We start from the raw sequence: 23,944 nt of genomic DNA, 5'->3' as shown, positions 1-23,944 counted from the left end.
TCCAAAACAGTTTCAGCAAATACTGAACATTACAAACTGCATGAAGGTAGAATTCCCTGCAGGACTGTCGGATTAGACTGCTTTAGTTTTAGATATGTCTCCCTAATAAACTTGCAACTGAGTGTAAGTTTCAAGTAGCAGCGGCTGCCTGAGAGAAAGAAAATCATTCTAAAAACGGATGGGAGAAACTGAAGAACAAACAGCAGTGATGGAAAGTATATACAAGGCTACAAACCAGTGTGGACCTTTAAGAAGCAGCAGTCAGTTTTGAGGGTTTTGTTCAAGATGAAAAGACAAGTGACACAATTACAGAAACGTCCACAAACAACCTTTTAGAAATGTTTTCAAGGAGCTGAAAGGAGGAATTATCATACCAGAGCTCAGGAGACACACACAAGTACTGGGTGAGTCAAAGAGTGTGTGTGTGTGTGTGTGTGTGTGTGTGTGTGTGTGTGTGTGTGTGTGTTTGTGTGTGTGTGAGTGACTGCCCTCAGGCTACAAGTGATTGACAGCCATACAGACGCAGTCATTACATCAAACAAATATTGGCTCACAAAGGTCTTTACGGTATTTAAGCTGAAACACATGGACACGCACACACACACACACACACACACACACACACACACACACACACACACACACACACACAGACTTGCACAAACATGTGAAAACACAAAAGGTTTTCTATAGAAAGATTTTAGTGTGACGCCTGCTGAGGCTTAGACGTCATCTTCTCCACACTCATTCACTCTTAACACACAGCTGTTCTATACTTGCGAGGACCCTTGCTCTATGCCGACACCACTCAACTTTATTACTTTTGTGCGTTGTGTTAACTCTCACTGCACGTTTTAATCCCTCTTTTAGCTGATTATACTTCTGTACTTTTACTTAAGTAGGATTCTGAACCAAGGACTTTTACTTGCAATGAAGTATTTCTATATTGTGGTATTGGTACTTTTACTTAAGTAAATGATCTGAGTACTTTTTCCACCACTGTCTGAAGCTCAAATTAGTTCTCACGAAGATAGAAGTACACAGACACACACATTTCAGGTTTTGGAGACATTTTCATGCTTGTAATGAATCCTGATGAGTTTGTTCCTTAAATACGGTTGAATGTCAGCTGATAGGTATCAATACACCAATAATTGATCCATCAAAGAAGGAGAATTAGTCCTCACAGTTGAGGCGATGTAGGCCGATTGAGTTTATTTGCTCTGTCCTGTTGCACCTTGTACACTGGCTGTTGCAGGTCTTCCAAGGTTTCCAGGTTTCTCCAAACCTCTGTGACGTGTCTCAGCTGGTCTACATTCCAGCTCCGGTCGAGCAGCCAGAGCTTAATACTTTAAAGTCAAGACTTCAACAACCGCAAATGGCCTTAATGGGCTCTTAGCTTGGCTGTGCCGCATTTGTGTTGAGTCAGACGATGAGTGTTGTGTAACAAGAGGGAAGTGACTCACCTGAGCAGGTACCGAGGCAGCCCGCAGGTCAGAGGCATGATTCATGGCCGCTTCACGCCCATTCACTTCCAAACTGCTTAGAAAGCTGCTGCTGTGTGGATGATTTACATTTTCTTTTAGTGCTGTAGACATTTAGAGTTGTTGATTTGTGTATTATTATCAGATTAATAGACTCTTAATGTTTTTCAATAGTATTCACACATTTTTTTATGGATTTTATTGTAAAATTTGATCATTTTTCAGAATAGCTAAAATACTTGAGGAATTAAATTACTCCTCAGTTTGTTGTTGCAGGAGTTTAGAGAACTAATTGATTTTGTGCTGAAAATGATAACTTGATTAATCCATTAGTCCATTTACAGAAAATTATCAATGAATTGCTTCTCTCGTTTGTCAATCAAAACCTCTAAACCCTCTCTGATTGCAGCTTCTCTAATGTTTCATATCTTTGTAAACTGAATATCTTTCATTCACATTTCAAGACGCCACTTTGAACTCTGGGAAATGGTGTTTGACATTTTTCACTCTTTTCTGACATTTTATAATACACACAAGATAAAATAAATAATTGAATTGCTATTTGGAAAAAAAAACTGCTACTCACAACCCAGAATTAGTTGCACATTGAATCTGTGGAAAAATGCTCACTGTTTAGTCTTCAAATGGGCTTCTGGAAGTTCCCTGCGGTTCACCTCTTCTCTGTAGCTTTGCTGTAGCTTTAAGTGTCTGACGCACCGCTGTTATTCAGAATGACTGCAGGAGCATCACGCTGCTGTTGTTTAGCAGCAGGAGCCGGATGTTTTGTTGTTACCGTGTTGTTGTGGCTCCTGTGTTGCAGCTGGAGATGTTCTGCGAGGTGATGACGATGCAGCAGGCCGGATACGTGATGCTGATGGACTACCTGCAGAACAACTACAGGGAGCAGCAGCAGCAGTTCATGGGTCAGGTGTTCTCCTCCTACACCGGCACCGAGGAGGTCCTCACACCAGGTATGTATCCAAAATCCTAACCCTAACCCTACACTTTTATGTATGTCAGTTATATCACAGTCTGCAGCCACACTAGAGGCCCCATGAGGCTGTAATGTTCAAGTTTTATTCAGATGATTAGTGTCTACTTTAGAGCATCTCACCTGGCTGGTTCTAGACCTCAGTGTGACCCCAGGTGTGAAGAATCCCTGGTTAATGCTAATTAAATAAGGTCTAAGTGGATCAGAGACAAGTGGATCACAAATGATGGAAAGAAATGACCGAGGGATAAGAATAGAACTCCAGTGGCCTAAATAAAATCTCAGTGACGATGGGAAGAGTTTGACTTGGTTAACCATTGATTTTCACGCTGCACGCTGGTCGTACTCGATAATTATTAATGAAGTTGTATTGATCTGTGGCTTTTGGGAGAGCTTGTTCTGGCATTAGAGACCAGGGGATCATTTGGTGTTTACAATCTGAAGAGTATTTCTGTCAGTTTACAGCTCAAAAGTTACCTTTAGAAATTGTTTGCAAAGCGGATTTGTTTTGTTGTTGTTGTTGTTGTTCTCAATGTGTGACCCAGATGAGTTCTCTGTGTTTCCTATTCTTTTTAACAACAGTATTCCTGTTTTCCTAATGCTTGTAGTGGTGTAATTGTTGTAGTCACAGCGATAGAAGTAATAACAATAGTAACAGAAGTGTAAATAGTAGCACCAATAGAAGTCATAGCAAACAGCAGAAGGTCCAGTAAATATGATAAAGTCTAATCGATGTTTTCTAAATATTTTCTGCTCCTGGATCCCATTTTAAGGCCCCCAAAGCTTCATGAGTTGTCAGGTTTAATGGGAATATATATATATGGAACACTTTATTACTCCATATGAGGGAGCACCAAAATGATTATATATATATAAAACAACCCAACAACAAAGGGTAGAAAAACTAAGTTAACTAGCTTATCCTAGTGGGAATTTCTAATACTGTTAAAGGTGCTTGTGTAGACTTGTCTGCCTGTCATGCACTTTTTAAATGTGAGTCTGTATTTTAGGATCAGCTGAAGTTTCTTAGTCCAACGGATAGTCAGCTGCTCTCTGGGATGATGGGAATTCTGTCAGAGATATAACTTATATAACTGGTTGATTACCACAGTGTTATTCACTTTGTGTATAACAGGTGAATAAATGCTCCCAGGAGGTTCACACATGTGTTCTCTTGGCTCACTCTTCCCTCTAGTGGTTGAAGTTGGACAGCCACAGATGTCGGCTCGTCTCCTCTAGACCCGATCAGTCTTTGTCACTGTTTTATTGTCAGTCTAGCAGCTCTGACACATTTTCACTTTGATCCCCCAAAGAGGATAAAGGTCAGAGGTTAAAGCCGGAGAGAGCAGAGGTTTAGGTTCAGATGGTCAGATCCAGTAGAGGAGGAAATGTGTCAGTGTTTGGATAGATGGAGCCGCCTCCTGTCTATTGTCATCGATCCTCAGCCCCCTTTTTAATCTGTGCTAATCCTCAGAGTGTCTGTCTGTGCATTATCTCTGCTGCTCTAATCTCAACTCTGACCCAGAATCATTCTCCGGGTGCAGGAGAGGAACGAGCAATTTATTCATGGTTTTCTAAAAATGTTTTAAAACTGATTAATTCCTGTTAATTCAGTGTTTGAATCTCCATTAACTACCGCCAAGTAGCTTCCAGTCTTCCTTGGGTCCACATAAAATAATAATGATTATAATAATAAAGATAGAAATAAAAGCAATTTAAAAGCATAGATTAAACAGAGAAGGCAGAATAGAAAAATGTGTTGCTACTATTATTTATTACTTTTGACAGTCACCAATCATCCGTCGGCTGTCAGTCCACTATAAAAAATACCAGTTGTAACAACTAGAGGTTTCTAAACGTCTGTTTAGAAACCCCATGAGTCCTGTTGGCTGAGACAACAGGTACAGTCTTATATTTAATTTTATGTTCTGCAGCATTTCTTCACAAATTGTAACCAGATCCGTATCATCCAGTTTAGGGAGGTTCTCGTCTGTAGCACCCATCTCTACCCAGGTTTTTGGGTAAAACTTCTGTAGCCGTCAACAATCATTCATGAGATTTGGGAGTGAAAGTGGTGGGCCAGGATTGGCACAAAAATTAGGAATTGAGAAGAATATTTCCCTTTTTTTCTCCCTCTGTCAGTGTGCAGTTCGGAGCCAGAGAACATCCAGGCAGCGCCCTACAACCTCAGCAGCCTGCTGGTGACGTGGGAGCGGCCACGGGCGGTGTACGACGCCAGCATTGAGAAATACTCTGTCAGCTACCGACTGGTCAATGCAGAAAACTCTGCCCCCTCTGTGTACCTGACCGACGGAGACCAGGACGTGGTGAGAGAGAGACCGCAAGTTCATAATATCGATAACATTTTCCTCAAAGTTTGGGAAGCATCTCCCCTCCAAAGCCATCTGCCTACCACCTCTGTTAGGCCGGAATCAGCAGCTGTCAACAACTTTCTCAAGGAAAATCGAAGGCTAAAGCTTGACAAAACTGACAGCCTGACACATTGAACTTTCTTTAGACCAGATATTTCTGTCTCACTGGTTTCTGTGCAAAACAATCACTTTATTAAAATCCAGGGCTTTGACCAAATCACTAGATGTAAATGTTTAATTATAAACTCGGTAAAATTATTGAACATTTTCCATTCATCACCATGCATGATTGCAATTTTTGCCGCAACAAAGCTGATGTCGTTCCTTCTCCCTCCACCAGGGGGCGATACTTGATGACCTATTAGCCAACACCACTTACGAGATCCAGGTGGTGGCGGTCTGCACCAACAGTCTGTACGGCCGTATGAGCGACCTTCTGACGGTCGTCATGCCCGCCGACGACCCCGGTAAGAGCGACCGTGCCCGAGACCAAGCGTAGAGTTCAGCAGATGAACCTTACAGATATTTCTCATTCCACTGCAGTTTTTTTTTCTCTCTCTTTTTTTTTAAGTAAGGTTGAAATACAGAAAACTCCTTATCTGGCTGTTTAGGGCCGAGCAGTAAGACATTTAGAAATGACAGAGTAGAGGACGAAATCTATGGAAGCCCATACCTGACAGAGAAAAAACAAAGATGAACTTTAGCAATGACAATAAAAATAATTAAGTCAAATATTTCAGAACTTTGACTTATTATCTCATATGTATGGCTCACTATCTAATAACATTTTCACCTCAACTCATTTCACTCCTAACTTTTTTTTTCTTTTCCTGTCAGATGTTGGCTTCCATATTAAACAACAGTTATGCCCAATAACAAAAGCTTTTTACTTAATGCCCAGACTGACAATCTTTATGTCTTCAGTGGGAAAATAAAGATTTGAATTTACAGGAAAAGCCTGACAATGACCTGATTTTGGGAAATCCTCTTGATCCAAAATCACGAGAAGATGGATATCAGTTTCATCTTCTTCTTCTTCTGTGCGTTCATTACCAATGTATTAATTTAGCCCAGCTTAGCCCAAAGTCTGGAAGCAGGGGGAAACTGCTAGCCAAGCTAATTTACTAAACATACAGGAGAGATTTCTGAAATGGTTTAGGGTTAGCGGTTCAGTAAAATTCTACTTTTTCTACTTTCTTCATTTTCTAGTCATACGTTTCATCACAAGCCACATTTCTTTTCTTTTAGAAACATTTCCATCCTCCTACTCATCCTCCCTCTGAACCCTGAATGAGACGACTGATAATTTTTTGTTTTTCTTCCTCTTCATCTCACTCTTCACCCTCCGTTCCCTTCACTCTGTGGTACATAGTTTGTGTTTTGTGGGGATTTAATCACACACACATGCAGTGCTGTTTGACTCGTCTTTTTCTGTTTTTAACTGTTTCATAAGTTTCTCTCTGTACTCTTCAAATCTGCTTGCTCGCTATATTTCTATATTTCTAAGATGAAAGAACATGCTTGGTTTGGGGTCAAGGGGTCATTTCCTGTGTCAGGTGGAAAGACAAAGTCACCATCTTTGTTTTGTTTTCATTATGTGGCGTCCGTTCTTCCTGCCTCTCACAGTAAGAGAAATGTTTGCATGTGTGCAGCAGCTTTTTGTGTAACATGGATGGGAATGATAATCATAGTAACTTTGTATTTCAACTGAACTTCACATTAAATAAACTAATATGTCTTGTTACAAAGAAAAAAAATCCCCTGCATCCTATTTCAGTGTCAGCTTGCATGAATGGGTGATATTCTGCAATATCTAGTAGGTTCATGTGACTGAATTGTTTGTGACAACATTGTCTGTAGCATGTTGGCTAAGCTAACATGCTGCCATCTTAGTTGCATGTAGAAATGGCGTAACTTTTGCTGTGTATTCCACGAAAGTCCTGTTTTGAAATAACAAATACAAGATTGCAAGAAGGCAGCTGAAAAGGTTATAAAGTTAGCCTAGTGCTACAACAGCTCGGCTAGCTTAACATTAATGGTAGCTAGGTCAACAGAATAGAAAACCATGCAAATGTTTGCATCTTTGAAGCTGTAACATTTAACAATTTAAAAACAATTGACTAAAACAATTCCTCCCTAAAAGTTATAATCGATTGACTTTCTGTTGATACTTTACACTAAATCAAGTGTTTTTCCTGTTAATTTGATTTTAATCACAAGGTGCTTCTTTTGAGTATCAAATATCTCAGCAAGAGCTTTCCATTGATAAATTAAAGTTTGTTTTTAGCCACTTACACCCTTTTGCGCCAAACCCTGAATCATCTCCCCAAACCCAGCTCATTAAACTTGTAAAACCTCACCTCATGCTTCACAAACCAGTTTGATCTGATCTCCATGATGTGTGACTTAGCCTCAGACAGGTAAGAGCCACACCCCCACCTGCCCCCTGACATGCCCACTGTGTGCTGTGCGTCTGAGCTCGGTCAGCATATGTGCTTTTGCAAATTACTCTTTTTGTGAGTTTGTTTTATCCCTCTTAGGTGACAGACGGGTGGAGTTTGAATACCAAAAACTTTAGACAATCAGAGGAAAGTCAGTTCAAATTGTTTTTCTTGACTCGTCTGGTTTTACAAGGAGGATGAAACAGAAAAATGATTAATTGCAAATGCTTTTTGTTCAAGGTTTTCTGTGTTTGCTTGTGTCTTTGGGGGAATCCATGCATGAAAGTCCAAATGCGTCTGATATGTTGCATGCGAGTGTTCGTCAACATGTGGTATTGTGTTTATCATAAAGCCAATATACTGCTTGAGGTGGTGTGTACAACCTTTCTCCAACCTTCCATTTTCTCCTACTGTCATTCCACACATTCACATCCATCGAGAGCAACACATTCAGATTTCATTGTCACAATTATACAGACTTTTTAGGTTTAATGTAACAAAACTGAACAGTACTGAAGAGTTGAAATTTCCAGAAACACAGCGTCCCTTGGTTTACCTTTTTCTTTCCGTGATGTTCTCATCACACTGTTTTCAAATTGTTTTACCCTTTGTCACATGTCTCTGCTTTTCTGCATTGTTTTTTGTACATTTTCAACCTCAGGGAATTAATACCAACATAAATACAACTCAGTTAAAGAAGTAGACACAAGTTAAATTGTGTATTCTATGAGTTGACACTGAGTCATTATTTTGTTATTTTATTTATTGTTTTGACTGATTTTGTGTAACTAATGATGCAATCTGTGCCTTTTTTTCCAGAAAATGAACTGGATCCAGATTCAGATGAATTTAACGTTGAGGTAAGGAAACCTTTTCATCAAACACTGCATGTCATTGTTTAGTTAGCTATCACTGTTAATTATCTATAAACCTTTCTTTCACCAACAGGGCACCTATGAACCCGATCTGTCTTGGAATGAACCAGTCCAAACTGAGGATTATGATCTGGCCTGGATTCCTACAAACTCGCCGAGGACCACGACATCTGGATCACCTCTTTTACCTCTACCTGGCATCAGAACCACAACAGCAGAATCTGGTCGGAGGAAAACCACCAGTGATCCTGTTCCTCCGGTGAGATCCACCGAGCATGGTCAAGTCCTGAGCCATTCTGACGAGACAGTACGCCGCAGTACCTCCACACAGCCACCAGAGGTCAAGCCGCCGCCAGAAACCAGAGGAAGTGCTGACTTCAGTGGCAACGCTCCCTTATACTCCACAACAACAACAACAACAACCAAGAAAGTCCTAATTTCCACTTCCACTACTCCTTTATACTCCAATGCAAAGACACATGGTGTTCTTGGAGGCATCAGTCCAAAAGACTCCTCTGAAAAAACAAAAGGTGGTGTTAGTACCACTACTCCTACATTCACCAGTGTAAAGACAAAAGGTGGTAAAGGTATTTCTTCATACAGCACCACCACAACCACATTGAGGTCTCGTACCGGCGACATGAGCAACACAACAACATCACCATCCTTCATCAAGGCCAAGACCGGCCAAGGCCTGGCGAGTCCCATAAACGAGGACAACACCACTGATGGTGGTTTGTCCGCTGGACCCGGAGGTCTTCCAGAGATTCAGCCAGAAAGTTCGACCTCCCAACCTTCCTCCTCGGGTGAAGCTGTTCCACGTAGGCCCACGAGACCCAGCATGCCTCATTTTTCGTCTACCACAACCTATATCCGTTTGAGTGGCGTTCTCTTGCAGACCACACAGCCACTGTCCAATGGTGAGAGCCCCTCTGTCCTCCCCTCCTCTTCCTCCTCCTCCTCCTCCTTCGCCTCCTCCCCTCTGTGTGACACTGCGGACCCCGACGCCACCCCCTCCACCTGCCTGCATGACCCTCCCTCTTCGCCTGTGTTGTCTGCCTCTGGTTTGGACTCACAGCATGCCGCTACCGCACCACTGTCTAGCAAAGACCCGGCTTCTCCTTCAACCCCCACGCTCCCTGCCTCCACCCTGCCTCACCTCCCTCACCCCTCGCACCCCCTGTCTGATTGGGAGACTGACCCTGTCTCCCCTGGCGTTGAGTTCAATGATAATGATAGCGATGGTGATTTGTTGTCTGGGTCTTCGTCGGTCTCTTCAGGTGACCCTTCAGTTTTTAGCGATACCCCTCCTCTCCAAACGGTGCCGGACGCGTCTGGCACCAATGTCGCCGCCGAGCCTTCCGAATCCTCCTGGGATCCGTCACTCTCGACAGTCTCTCTGTCTCTCAGCCCCACCCTCCAGCCTTCAGTTCTCCTCTCTAGTGACTTCACACTTTCTGGCACAACTCCGGGCTCATCCCATTCTTTCTCAGCCGGGTTTGAGGACTCAAAGTATGCCACCGGGAGCACAATAGAGTCTTTTCTCCTCGAGGTCAGTGGTGATGGGTTTCCGTTAGCTAGTGATGTGGACCCCATGTGCGGCTGTTCTCTGGAGCCGTCTGCGTCCTCGTCCTGGTTGCATGCCTCTCCTCATGTACCCCTGCCGTCCTCAGTCTGGGATTCTGCTAGCTTAGAGCTTTACTCTAGTGTGGGCTTCCCCTCGGCCTCTGATGTTGGTACAGACGGTCTTCTACACTCTCTGTCTATGACGGGTTCTGATGATCTGTCCTTAGACCAGCCTCTGCTCTCCCATAGCGCTATCTCTCCCTCCTCGTCGTTTTCATACTCTCACCTTCTCCAAGTCAGCCATAGTGACCTGCCTGTTTCTGTTACAGCCACAGCGTCTGGCCAAGGGATCAGGGATTCCTGGTTCTCGGCATCAGACGGGAACTCTGCCCTACAAACCTCTGCCCTCCCTTCCTCACCCACAGCCTCCCCTTTCACCCCCACCCCAGAAGGACAGGTGTTAGACACTAGCAGCAGTGCCTCTGGCTCTGCCCTGTTCTCTGACTCCCAGGAGGGCGTAGATCAGGAGTGGGACAGGGTTCAGACCTCTGCCTCTGGAGGGAGCGCGCTCCCTTATTCAACCAAAGTCACTAACACGATTCCCCCGTCTACGACCTCTGGGTCTGGCCAGACCCCTGATGATTTGGATGAACACTCAACAGCGTTCTATTTTGAAAGCGCGAGTGGCAGTGACGTCACCTCGGAGGTAGAAAGTACAGCGAAGCCAACCATTGCTGCGGTAATCTCGGCTTCACCCTGGTCACTAGGCGGGGAGGAGGAGAGTGGCTCAGGGCAGGGTGAAAGCCTGTACGACAACGAGACGTCCTCTGACTTCAGTATCTCAGAGCGCACAGAAAGAGAGTCGGAGGAAGAGGAGCCAGTCGCAGGTAAAAAAGTCGTCCGTGTAGGCAAAAAACGCATTAATGCAAAATACCAAGGGATCAGGAAGAGTTCTGGACATCAAAAAGACGACTAATCCACCATCTATCAGCAACAAACCTACATTTCATTTCTTTGTCTGGGAAAGTGAGATTCATGCATGCAAGGTAAAACGTCACTCGTTACAGTCACCAAACAGGATCCAATAACTTCAATGAACGTACCATCACTATCTTCATCATCATTTGAGACTCATTCATTTTAGTTCCAGTCATCCATCCATTTTCTAAACCACTCACTCTGTTTAGGGTTGTGAAGGGCTGGAGCCTATCCCAGCATGCATTTGGTGAGAGGTCTGGTGGGGACTGTTCAGGATGCCAATCTAACACAAAGCTCAGTGTTTTAGTTGTTGTTTTTAAAGATCATCTCCGAGGTGAACAAGTCCAATTGTTTACATGCTGGTTGTTGATTGCATGATGTGAAATCTTATTACTCTGATGAAGGCTTCACACCAAAACACATCAGCAGGTTTGTCAGCGCATTAGTTGAAAATAACATCACAAAAAACCATCAGGAAGTGGTGTCTCTTATTTTTTTTTATTACCACTGAAGTGCTGCATTTCTTAAATAAGAAGGTGTACATCTAAATTATATATACAGTCATTTTCACAAGCTTGATATTGACTCAGGAAGCATTATTTTAGTGCTCTTCCACTTGAGTTTGCAGGTGTGCACAAAAAAATATTCATTTAAGTCAGCCTCTCCTTATAACTAAAAAGCAAGATGCTTTTATTTCTTGGCAGGCGCATCACTGAACAAAACAATCTTTTCAACTCAACGTGTTGGCCACCGTGGCCGCCCATCCATCGTTAAAGCTCTCTGTTGTATTAAAGTACATAGAATGACCTCTAAAATCCTCAGTTGCAATTTGAGAAATTCGGTTTACAACCCGGTGTCGAACAGAGACCTTCTCTTCCCAAATGTTTCCTGTCACGGCCACCAGAGAGCAGCAGAGCTGTTCAACACCATCGGCCTCTGTACTGTCTCTGACTACACTGCACTGTGTACTGTCATGTTGCATGTTGTACCTCATTATCAACGAATCATGTACTGCTTACCATTTTATAAGTTTTACATTTTTAGACTGGGCATCAACTGGCAAAAGTAGAACCATATCTTGATTTGGTTCTACCTTGCATCATTAACTATAAATCATCCCATCAGTTTGTAGACCGATTTCCTTCCTTCCAGGCAGCTCTTGTTTTTAGTTAATTTCTATGAAAATCAACTTCCAGAGACTTCATACTTGCAGCAGACAGATAATCCAGTATACTTGTTTGAAAAGTCTTAGTGTATTCAAGGACACTTTTACATGCAAGAAACATCTAAATTTATACTTTAATTTCTGTTAATATATTTATTTATTTATGTTATTTTTTTTATTTGTGTTTGTAGGTTGTTTGATCTTAAACGTTTAGATTTCCCCGTGACGGAGCTCAAGAATGCTGTGCTTTTGGGCAAGTTGTGGCCGTCAGAGCGTCTTTGAAAGCACAATGAGCAATAATGAGTTCTTTAAAATGGTCGCTGTGTGCGACTGCAATACACAGACTGAACTTTAAGAAATGGAAAATAATGTGAGTCATTCACTGTGACTGCGATACAGCAAGTCATAAATTCTTTATTTGAATCAACAGTCTTAGGATAGAGGGCGTCATATGTTGTATAGATTGTAAAGCCCTTTGAGGAAAATGTGCTTTTTGGTCTGTATAAAGAAAATTGCCTTGTCTTCTCTTAGAAATCAATGAAACCAATAGCTGCCTGGAAGGTATTTCCATATCCGTGCCCTTGACATTCTGACAGCCACAGTTCAACTCTATCATTTAGTTTGAAATCTTTTCAGCAGGAACTTTGAATAGAAGTTTGGTATCCTTAATTCTCATCAGATCTTCTTTGAGTCACTGTGTCTCTTCAATCTCTGCACCGAAACGAATAACCTTTTCCGTCTTCTGTCCAGGCCTTTTCTTTTCTTTGCCTATTATCACCGTCAGTGTGTCCAGGCTTTTAGAGAGGCAGACAAAGATCTGTTGGGTGGATGATGGAATTAATGGGTTTTACTCTGAGGGTGTAGAAAGCGAACAGGCTCTTTATGAACTAGTCAACAGGGCTGACCCAGCCCTTCAAGGCTGAACTGAGTCCGTTTGTGCAGAAGAGGTAAGTTCTGACAAACAGCTTCCCAATCAAGGTTAATCCATACTAGTGTTTTCCTTACTGGTTATCAGACGATAAAGGGAGGATTCAGCAGCTTCAGTTCTGTGAGGTCAGGTTCAGCCCTCAGGTTCTCTTTTCCAGTTATTCAAAGTTACACTTATGCTGCTTGATTGACTCCAGCTCAGCTTTGCTTGTGCAGTTTTCTGAATGTGTTCTTGCTTGATCTGTGATGGACTTTTGATTATCAGCCATTGTACATCTCCGTGTTTCTTTCAAGTGGTTTGGCAGTTGGTTTGAATGTCATGAGCTTAGTGTTTGTTCTGTAGGTGGTTGAGCGTGACTGGTGGTACATCGTGTTTCAGTGCTGGGCTGAAAATACCGTTCATGTTTCTTTTTGAAGTAGTTGTTGGACATCAGGGAATGTTGGCGTTTTTGTTCTGTAAACAGGAGGAGGCTAAGCTGCTCTGGAGGCAGAAATGAGCTTATGAATTGAATTGAACCTGAGGCATCTTCGGTTGTCATGTTGCTTCTCATACGTTTTGGTGTGTGGTTCCAAGTTGTTGGGACCACCACTAAATTTTGAGACAGTATGTCACACGTCTGAGGACAAGTATGGAAATTTTGAGCAAAAAAAGCCATGAAAAGGGACAAGTATTAGCAATCTAAAAGTAGTGGATAAATGGTTACAAGAGTTAACTAAAAGTAGTGGATAAATGGTTATAATAGTTGGCTAAAAGTAGTGGATAAATGGTTACAAGAGTTAACTAAAAGTAGTGGATAAATGGTTATAATAGTTAGCTAAAAGTAGTGGATAAATGGTTATAATAGTTGGCTAAAAGTAATGGCTGGTGAAATAGTTAGCTATAAGTAATGGATAAATGAACATAATAGTTAACTATGAGTAGTGGATAAATGGTGAAATAGTTAGCTAAATAGCTAAAAGTAATGAATATATGGTTAAATAGTTAGGTAAAAGTAATGGATAAATGATTATAATACTTTCCTAATATTGTAAATCCAGGTAGTTGTGGATGAATTTATTAAGTTTTTCGCATACTAGGAATTTGCATTTTTTATTTTTCTGTGTTTTGGTGCATAACAAAATAAATAGAAGATTGACAATAAAAGTTGAAAAAATATTAGAAAAAATAAGTAGAATACAATTGGTTTGAAAAAGTGTTGAATTGTATAGTTTTGTGCAGGAATGTGCAAAATATTGACCAGGGAATGTGCAAAAGTTCGCAGTATGAAGTATAAATATATATAGTATGTGCAATGTGCAAGACAGTAATCCGAGTCAGATGTGTATACTTTACATAAACGCAGTGTGTAGTGACTATGGTATCGTACGAATACAAATTTGCCCAAACTGACCAAAACATGGTAGTTCAATTGTATGAAAAAACTATTGTAACAATAACCTCTTTTATACATTTAATAGTGATAAATATCATCCAGGTTCAAATTAATTCAAAAGAACACGTTGAACATGACGAGTGATGTCGATGAAAGGGCACTTTAGTTTATCTGACCCGGCTGTAGGTGTGCATCAGAGAAGAACGGTTAGGAGCTACTGGTATACTAAGGTTTAAGTACATTTCTATAACCAGAGCAGCGTATCCTCTGAGAAACATCGTAATAGTAAACCTCCAGTATTCAACAGGTGATGGCTCTTACTTCTTTTCTCTCTGCAGTAGCTTGAATTTCTATCCCCTTCTGTTCTTTCTCTCCAGATGCCAGTAACAGCAGCCACGAGTCGAGAGTTGGTTCGATCAGGGAAAGAGAGAGGAAAGCTGTGGTTCCTCTGGCCGTCATCTCCACCCTCACCGTCGTCGGCCTGATCGTCCTCATCAGTATCCTCATCTACTGGAGGTCAGTACTGCTGCTGTATTTAAATCTGCATTTATTTGATTGTTTTAGCCATTTGAGGACGTCCACAACAGGCTGACGGAAACACAGCCCTGACATATTATCGTCTTGTAAAGCTGTTATGGTTGAACAGTTTGTCAGTTTCCTATCATGCTAGCAGCATGATCATCCCATTACTATACAATGAGATCTTCTTTGTGTTTATTTAAATGTCAGAAGGGTTGGGGGGTGCCAACCATGAACAGCAACGTCCTTGGTTCAGACATAGAAAAGACTACAACAGAAAACAAGTGTGACAGCAGAGCAGCAGGGCTTAGAGGGACAATCAACCTCTGATGAAAGGAGCCTTCGATTCATCTGTAAACATAATTTTTTATATCTACAGATATTACATGTAACAAGTCTCTTCAGGCTGCATTTTTCTTCGTTTCAAATCCACCTATCAACTTGCTTGACACACACGTCTGCAAGACATGTTGTTTTGGGAGGTGTGCACAACAGCTCCTCTGTGTTACCCATAACCCCCTTCTCTGTGTTGGCCCTCATGTTTCCATGTATCTCTGAAGAACCCAAATTCCAGCTTTGTCCTAACACGCCTAATTTTTTAATTGCCCAAAAAATGGCATTTTCGCTTTCTTACAGTCTGTATTTAATTCCAAGTGTCAAAACTTTCCTGCAGAAGCAGTATTAATTCATATCATCAAAAGTGATAATACATTGAGCCACCTCCTCTCTAATCTTTAATTCAATCCTCGAAATCAAAGCTTGAACAGCGGCGGTCCTGCAGCAACATCCTGTTGTTGTTATTGATTTCTGTCAGATTTCTGTATAGGTACACACACATCCCCTCCAACTGGAAGCTCAACCACCCCACCTCCACCCCCGGCCCTTCTACCCCATCATATGTCATATAATATGGGGAAGGGGAGTGAAGTGGGGACTGTAGCCAGAAGACTCTCTAATATTTGATCTTACATTGTGCTGTTTTCATTTGTGTGTGTGAGTGTTTGCTCACCAGCAGCCCCTTCACAAACAAAACCTCCTGTGTTGTGCTGTTGATGTGGCTGCTGGTGGACTGAATGTAGCCTCCCAGCCGTAGCCGCTGCTCGCTTGACTGCAGTGTTTTCGATTCTTCTCGGTTGACCTTGAGGGAGGCTGTTTTTTAGTTTTTTTAGTGAGACGTATGAAAGACTAGATTTGGAGCAAACAAAAGTTCATGAAGAATACTTTAAAAGTTTTTTATTCCCATTTAGGACTACGTTTATTTTCTTCATGTGCTGAAAACACATTTGGTTTGTGCAGTAGGAAAAAACTTCTCAGACCGTGAAATAACCAACTTCAGAAATCCGATCAAGGACACGCTGTCAAAAGCAGTGTAAACACTTTTAGTCGTATTTTTCACAGATTGTACATTTCTCATCTGCCGTGCTGGAGATTCAACATATTGTTCTTGTTTTGCGCTCTGCTTGTTGTTGTATCTCCAAGATTGAGCAGTGCTAAACTGATAATAATCTGAGGAGCAGGGGGTTTAATCCTCGCTGAAAGATGTACCTTGGCTGCAGCGCCGCGAGCGTCCACTCAGCTGAGAGGAGTCCAGAGAGGGTCGGGGGATAGAAAAGGACATCCGCCTGATTATGTCGGACAGAAGGAATCGTGTCAGCGTCTTGTAGGGCGAGCGGCAGGAGGCCAAACTGCGCTAATCCTTCTGGTGTTGTGTCCTTTTTCACTCACTCCTGACAACACGGTGCTCATTTGGACACTGCTGCTGTGCATTTGAGGTCAAGCAGTTTGAGGGGATTCTAGTCGACTTCACAAGTTTACACTAGACATCGCTTCAGATGAATTTTAATTCTTTGCACCTGCAGACAAACTCCATCAAGAGGATACAGATAGTGAATGTGTTCAGTGACTGCGTGAGCGTGTTTGTTAATGAGCAGCAGCTGTTTTCCAGTTCTAGGTTGAAGTTCTTGCTGAGCTTCTTACATCCTACATCAATATAATCAGATTAAGTAGTTTCAGTCTCAGTAGATAAACAAGTAAAATACGCTAAATTGGCCAATGAACAGCAGCAGAATTACATCTTTTGACCAATAATCTAAGATAACGTGTCTCACGACATCTGTCAGAAGATGAACTTTGCGTTGCAATGAAGACATTTTAACGGTAAAATCAAACATTAACTGAGCCACTGTTTGAACAAAGTTGACAAGTAGCAGCATAACTGACATTACAGCGAGAATATAGTGACGTTAGCTCATGGCCAAGCTAGTGCTAACAGCTCAAAACACTGACCTGGATGTAGGCATGAGCTCTTTTGGTAAAAGTACAAAGTTTATTACTCATGGAACAGATCCAGAGAACATTCAGCTTCATATCAATAAAATTCATTTTCCATATTTTACCAGGTAGTTGTGTAAATTAATGTAATTTATCGTTTTTTTTGTGTTGCAATTTTGAATGAAAGACGCTACAAATGTACAAAGTCATTTTCTGCTCCATTTCCCTCGTCTCCGGCGAGATTCAAACCTCTGGGCAGTTCGTTTTCATGTCATTTAACACATTACTCGATGAGTCAACACAAATACAAGGCGAAATCTTTAAAATAAATAAACATTTTTTCTAAAATGTCCTTGCCAAAATCGTCCTCACTTTCAACAAATGGTCCCACTTTCTGAAAATGTCCTCACTTTCCCAAAAGTCAAAAATTGTTCAGTCCTCTAAAATTTCTTCCTTTTCCAAAAAATGTCTGTAATTTAAAAAAATGTCCTTACTTTCCTTAAAAATATCTAAATCGTCTTTAATTTCTGAAAATAACTGAAATTACTTCCTGAATACATCCTCATGTTCTGTAATAATAAATAAAACGCAGGTTTTATTTTTACCAGGGGTAGTTTTCTCTCATCTTTCACCTGCAATAAAACAGGTTCAGCCAATCATTCATCAACGTATTGTCAGACGGCATACTTTGATAAAGCCCATTAAAAGTCAGGTGATCTTATGAATAGATGCTTACTGTCTAGGAAGCTGAACATCTCCAAAACATGTTCACAACGGCACACGCTCATCATGTCCTTTTGTGTTCAGAAGCTTTATTGGAACAACAGTAGATGTAAATACCTTTGATGTGACAATTTATTTGTATTTTTGTGCCATTTATTTATTTATTAATTTATTTATTTATGTAGTCATTTGTTTATTTAACACGGACACATTAATTAATGCTGTGAATGTGCCAAAAGGCTATTTTTCTGGACAGATGTTGGTCACCCTAAAGAAGAACACAAGATTAAAATCCAAACAGTTATTGTAATAGCTGAGAAGCATGCAGAGCAACAGTAATAAGGGAGTGTTCTGTGTAAAATGGCCTTCATTCTGCCTGTAATTTATACTTTATAGTAATAATAATAAAAATTAAGTGAAACCGTGAAAATCTGTGGAAATGAACGTGTCTAAGATGCCGGTTTAGATGTCTGAGCAACTTGATGAATCAAAATCTAGCTTTTAGTCGATGAATAAACACTCGTCAAACAGAATAACTGTTTGTGTTTCCTCCAAAACACGTCTCTAATCTCAGAGCCCAACCCTTTTACTGTTTTTTTTTTTTTTTGTCTTTGATAATCCCTGATGCCCATTTCTGGCCGAGACAACGCAGGTTCATCAGAGGCGATCTCATCCGTTTAAAAACTTGTCAAGGATTAACAGAACATCTTTTTTCCTGTGTTTTGGGGAAGATTACGGTGTATTCTCCTAAATCTGGGCTAACGCAGAGTCGCATGAAAACAAAAGCATCTTCTGCCTTTCAGTTGATTCTCCAGTGACAGTCAGATTCAGGCTGAAGCATGGCATCAACACAGATTACACACAAATATATATGTGTGTGTATATATATATATATATACACACACATATATATTTGTGTGTGTGTGTGTATGTATGTATGTATATCTACACAATCTATTTTTCTTTATTTTACTTTTGTGGATTAGAATTTTTCTGTTTGTTTTCAGTATGTGCTGATATTAGTGTCTATATTTATGTAAAATATTCATCAGAATCAGAAATACTTTATTAATTATTAATTACTTTATTAAACAATGATTTCCTAAATTTTGTCAAACCTAAAATATTGATCATTTGGAATGATCCATTTATTTCTCTATACATTTTTCAGACCAACAAAAATGTGACTGCTTTATTGAATCACAAACCGAACTCTTCACCGTTAAAGATTATTTTCAAATGAAAAAACATTCTGATGTGTGTGTGTGTGTGTGTGTGTGTGTGTGTGTGTGTGTGTGTGTGTGTGTTTTGTCTGCAGGACCTGTTTTCAGACGGCTCACTTCTACATCGACGACAACTCATCACCCAGAGTGATCGCTGCATCGTCCACTGCTGCATTAACATCTGGTAAGGCCAAAATCACAAATTTGTCTCAGGGGGGTTCACAATCGGCACAACATACAACACTCTCTGTCCTTAAAGAATAAAAAGAAAAAACGTTTAATGGGGAAAAAAAGCGAAGAACCTTCAGGAAGAGTAAAACTGTTTTTAGCCCATAACTGTAGCCTTAAACCAAAAAAACCTATAATCTTAAGTGAGGACCAGACAAAATGTCCTCACTTTCCAAGTGCCATTTTTCTAAAATGTCCTTGCCAAAATCGTCCTCACTTTCAACAAATGGTTCCACTTTCTGAAAATGTCCTCACTTTCCCAAAAGTCAAAAATTGTTCTAAAATTTCTTCCTTTTCCAAAAAATGTCTGTAATTTAAAAGAATGTCCTTACTTTCCTTAAAAATATCTAAATCGTCTTTAATTTCTGAAAATGACTGAAATTACTTCCTGAATACATCCTCATGTTCTTAATATGTCCTTTCTTTCCCAAAGTGTTCTCTTAACATGCTTACAAACGTCTTCACTTTACCGAAAAGTCTTAAATTTCAAATGTGCTGTGTCTAGAGAACACAGACAGGGTTACCCCTTGTTGATCTCCATCAGTCAATATTCAGACTTAATATTTACAACAGCTTAATCACAGACGCTATTTTTTTTTTCTTCAATAATACAAATACACACATTTTGTATGACTTCTTCTTCTTCTCCTGTTTATCTTCCAGACGAGCAGACTGCTTTCCCGGTGAAGGACTTTGTCAAACACGTGGCCGAGCTGCACGACACCAACGGCTTTCAACAAGAGTTTGAGGTACAAAATACATAATGTTTCTGCAAATAATATATTTACTGTCTTAAACTGTGGTGTGTATGTTTGTGGGGGTTGTGTCTGATTGTCGTCATGTTGTTGTCCGCATGCTGCATGATGACGTGACACCGTTACTGGATACACTTTGACTGCAACATTACGAGATCCTCTGATTTACAAGGAAATCACTGTAGATGAAATAACAATAATAAAATATACTATAGCAAATAGTTGTCTAACAGTGTGACATTATAATGTTGCAGTTCTGGTTCATGTCTTTGTGAGGAGCCTTCATTCATTCATGTGAGCAGCGTGTCAGGTGTCTCTTACCTGTCGTCCTCAAAGGCAACGCGACATCAGTCACTTCATGAATCGAAGCTCCACTTTGTTTTGTTCTGAAAGTGCCACTAAAGGAGAAATCAGCACAAAGACAGAGGAACGGACACATGAGGGGGACTTTTTTTGTCTTTCTCTTGATCACAAAAAAATTCTATGAATCAATTGTTAAAACAATTGTTTGACTAATTGATGAATTGAATAATTGGAAGAAAGAAAATTGAGAGTAGTAAGATAACATTGAAGATAAGGGGGAAGAAAAAAGACCCTAAAGGAAAAGAAAAGTGAAGAGGCAAAGAAGGAAAAGTTTTAGGTTACTTGTGTAACCCCAGTTCTCTGAGTAGCATGAGTCATTATGGGACTAACCCTCCAATGGTGAGACGTCAGAAAGAAAAAGAAAATCTTGTACAAGGCTGATTCTCTGAAACGGTCTAAAAGTTGAAACAAGGCTGACATTTTGGAAGGTTTTCAGTGGAGACAGCAGGTTGTATTTATTTATCGTGACAGAGTAACCTCAGCTGATTCTTAAATGAAAGTATTACAGTCACCTCTGAAAAGTTAAAGGTGGCGTGTTAGCCCCTAGAATTCCCAGAATGCAGCGTGGCATGCCCAACTCATTAACAAGAGTCTCCTTTGACATTTTTAGATTAAACTGAACTTTGAATGAACTGAAAACTTTGTTTTCATTTGAGTTGATCTCTCCTTTGTGTTGGCACTAGCATGAGCTGTATTGTGAGATGAATTAGTCTGGAGTTGTTTTCTGTGTTGTCTTGTAATTTGTATTTTTGCACCTCTTTGGTTGACTGTGTTGTCATGGAAACGTCCTTGCTGCCTGCTGCTTCCTCACCCTCATCATTAGATACTGAAGGAGAGTTACGAGGTAAGACGCTCCCCTCCTGACGTCTTAATTCACTGATGGACGCCGCTGCACTCGTAGCTGTGTTTCTGTCCTGTCTTGTAATGCAAAGTGTTTTTGTTAATGTGGAACTGCGGATATACAAAGCACCAATGGAGTCAAGGATGTATTATAAGAAATGGACACCGGACTCCAAAATGGCGGCCCTTCTTTACAAAAAGAAGCACATAAGCCACAAAAAGTTTTCTCCCTTCGCTTCTTTGTCCCATAAACTTTATACTGAGATGACATCACGTAGATAAAAATAGCTTTTCTAAACTTTGGGGGAAAGTTTACAAACATTAAACCTTCATTGTTTTAAAAGTCCACAGCACAAAGATTAATAACTTACCAGTTTTACAGATGTCACTTTTATGAAGGTGGTCTATAGGGGAAATGCAGTAGTTTTGTTGTTGCAGTACCGCTGTTGGCCACTGAGGCAAACTGGCATCAAGGCTGCTTCATTGTGTTGTATCCAACTCTCTTAATACATCCTCAGAAGAAGTAATAAAATAATTTACTCAAGTAGAAATAACGAAATTAAAAAAGCTCAGGCAGATAGTTTTAATCTAATTAGCAGAAGTTTTAAATATCTGCCTTTTAGATTTCTATTTCATAGATAAAAGTTCTGAAAACTGTCCACACTTCTCTGCATTATCTTGAGTAAGTAGCACAGTGGTCGGGCAAATTCTCTAAAACGCTTTAGATAATCTCTAAAGTTTATGTTTTGTAAGTGTTTTCAGGCTAAGTATTGAACCTGAATACTTTTTTGGTTCATCATATCATAATCTTGTTGAGTTATTCTTTGATCAGATTCCTGATTTAAATCATAGTTTTATTCTCCTTTTTAGACTGTATTTTATTTAGACAAAGTTCTTGTAGCAGCTGCTTGTGTTCAGCTAAGATTTAACATTTCAGAACTTGAGTTTTTTGTTAAAATTAAAAAAAGGGGGGTTTTGTAGAAAAACATGTTTTTCCTAAAAGGAAGGTATTGGAAAAAGTACTGAAACTCAGGTATCATATTGGAAACAGTATTGACAATGTTCAGCTGATATCCAGCCCTACTTACACGTAATATTTTACAAGTAATGTTTTATCTTGTGTGGAATAAAATCTCTGAATCTACAAATTAACCTGTCAAATTGCTACAAGTACATTTAGTGGTGGAAAAGTAGAAAATTAGACTCAAATACAGAAGCAAAACCTCTAAACAGTTCTGAAGTCTGTAGTTACTTCCTACCTCTTTTCTTTGAGCGTTTGAAGCTTTACTTTATGTGCGTGTGTGTGTGTGTTCAGGAGGTTCAGGCGTGCACGGTGGACATGGGAATGACGACTGACAGCTCCAATCATCCTGACAACAAGACTAAGAACAGATACAGCAACATCCTGGCCTGTGAGTCACAGAAAGTTTCATAACTCTACAAAAAGTGACAGCTCTGGTTTTTGTAACTTTGCTAAGAAAACTTCAAATTCATATGTTTCAGTTTGCAGCTATGATTAGGTTGGATCATTTTCACTCAGTTTGGGTTGAGGTGAGACTGTAACTAGTGTTTGTACATAGCAGATGAAAACATTTGTGGAGTTGCTGTTGAGTTTTAAATGGTGAATATCACATAACATCACAACCAGAAGCTCATGTGTTTCTTTTTCCTCTGATAGGTACTTTCATCAGAAACAGCTCCACGATGTTTTTAGCCTTGCTTTAGCACATACTCATAATACTCTTATCTTCCCATAATAATAGAATATCACACCAGAAATAGTATGTTTTTAAGTTATATGTCTGGTGATATTCTGCATGGTTCTTATTGTCAACAGTGAATGTATCTACTAACAAGTATTGTGTGTGTATCACAGCCTGATACATCTTCTTCCTCTGTGCCATAGAGCTCTATCGTTGTCCGAAAACTATTGTTGTCAAAAAACACATCAGTGAGCCACACTGTTGCACTGGGTGACATGTTCCTTCATTACTACAAACACACACTGTAGTTTATTTTGACTCAATCCCACATACCCCAAATACTCACTAGAGCTCACTCATTAAATTCCTTTGTATATTGTTTCTTGCATGAGGCCCAGTGTTGTTTTTGGTCGTTTCATGGGATTTGTTGACAACAAGAAATATATCCGTATTGATCCGATCACGCGCTGCTCTGTTTCAGATGACCACAGCCGAGTGCGACTCTCGCCGCAGGCTGGCAAAGACGGGAAGACGAGGGATTACATCAACGCGAACTACGTGGATGTAAGGAACTCTGTTTCAACCTGTTTTTCAGTTTAATTTCTAAGCTCTTTACAAACTGAGGCCTTCATCTTCACCCTGAGCCTCCTTTCTGCCAAACACACAGAGAAAACCTATTTTAATTTTAGTTTTATTCTCTGAGCCTCTTCACTTTTCCCTCTGTCTTCCTAAACAAAAGTACACAGCACACAGCACACCCCCTGCATAATTCTAAACCTATTCATGAGACATGCTGTTGTTGGCAGGGACCTGCGTGGCTCTCCATTATGCTTATCACCGAACCATTAAAATCTCATTTTCAGTATGTTGTCGTTTTGTGAAAGGCAGAGGAAACACAAAAAAAACCCTGTGACTGTCACGGTCTCTCTGGAGAGCCGACGTACAGGTTACAAAGTTGGTAAAAGCATGTTGAGGATCTCTCCAGCTCACACTTTTGTCTGCGACTCACAGTATGAAGGCAACTTCACGCTGTCACTCATGTGAAGGTTATTAAACTATTAGAATAAGTGATTGAATGCTGCCTTCTGCTGAGAACATCTGACACTTTCTTTCCTGCGCTGGCCTCAAAGCTGTGTGTGTGTGTGTG

The 23,944-nt window shown here is 40.4% G+C and overlaps 1 protein-coding gene across 1 annotated transcript in view; it reads left to right on the top strand.

The window, feature by feature from the left end:
- ptprz1a (protein tyrosine phosphatase receptor type Z1a) overlaps positions 1-23,944 on the top strand; it is a 77,568-nt gene that overhangs the window by 43,883 nt on the left and 9,741 nt on the right. The window contains exons 8-18 of the mRNA XM_070906732.1: positions 2,305-2,455; positions 4,618-4,802; positions 5,188-5,314; positions 8,108-8,148; positions 8,237-10,616; positions 14,550-14,688; positions 19,004-19,092; positions 19,800-19,885; positions 21,078-21,098; positions 22,410-22,506; positions 23,279-23,361. Of these exons, the coding sequence (XP_070762833.1) occupies positions 2,305-2,455; positions 4,618-4,802; positions 5,188-5,314; positions 8,108-8,148; positions 8,237-10,616; positions 14,550-14,688; positions 19,004-19,092; positions 19,800-19,885; positions 21,078-21,098; positions 22,410-22,506; positions 23,279-23,361 (3,399 nt within the window). The remainder of the gene's footprint in view (positions 1-2,304; positions 2,456-4,617; positions 4,803-5,187; positions 5,315-8,107; positions 8,149-8,236; positions 10,617-14,549; positions 14,689-19,003; positions 19,093-19,799; positions 19,886-21,077; positions 21,099-22,409; positions 22,507-23,278; positions 23,362-23,944) is intronic.

The sequence above is a fragment of the Enoplosus armatus genome, chromosome 6 (genome assembly GCF_043641665.1).
Source record: "Enoplosus armatus isolate fEnoArm2 chromosome 6, fEnoArm2.hap1, whole genome shotgun sequence".
NCBI lineage: Eukaryota > Metazoa > Chordata > Actinopteri > Centrarchiformes > Enoplosidae > Enoplosus > Enoplosus armatus.
The sequence above is the reverse complement of the archived record's forward strand: the minus strand, read 5'-3'. Positions and strand labels throughout refer to the sequence as shown.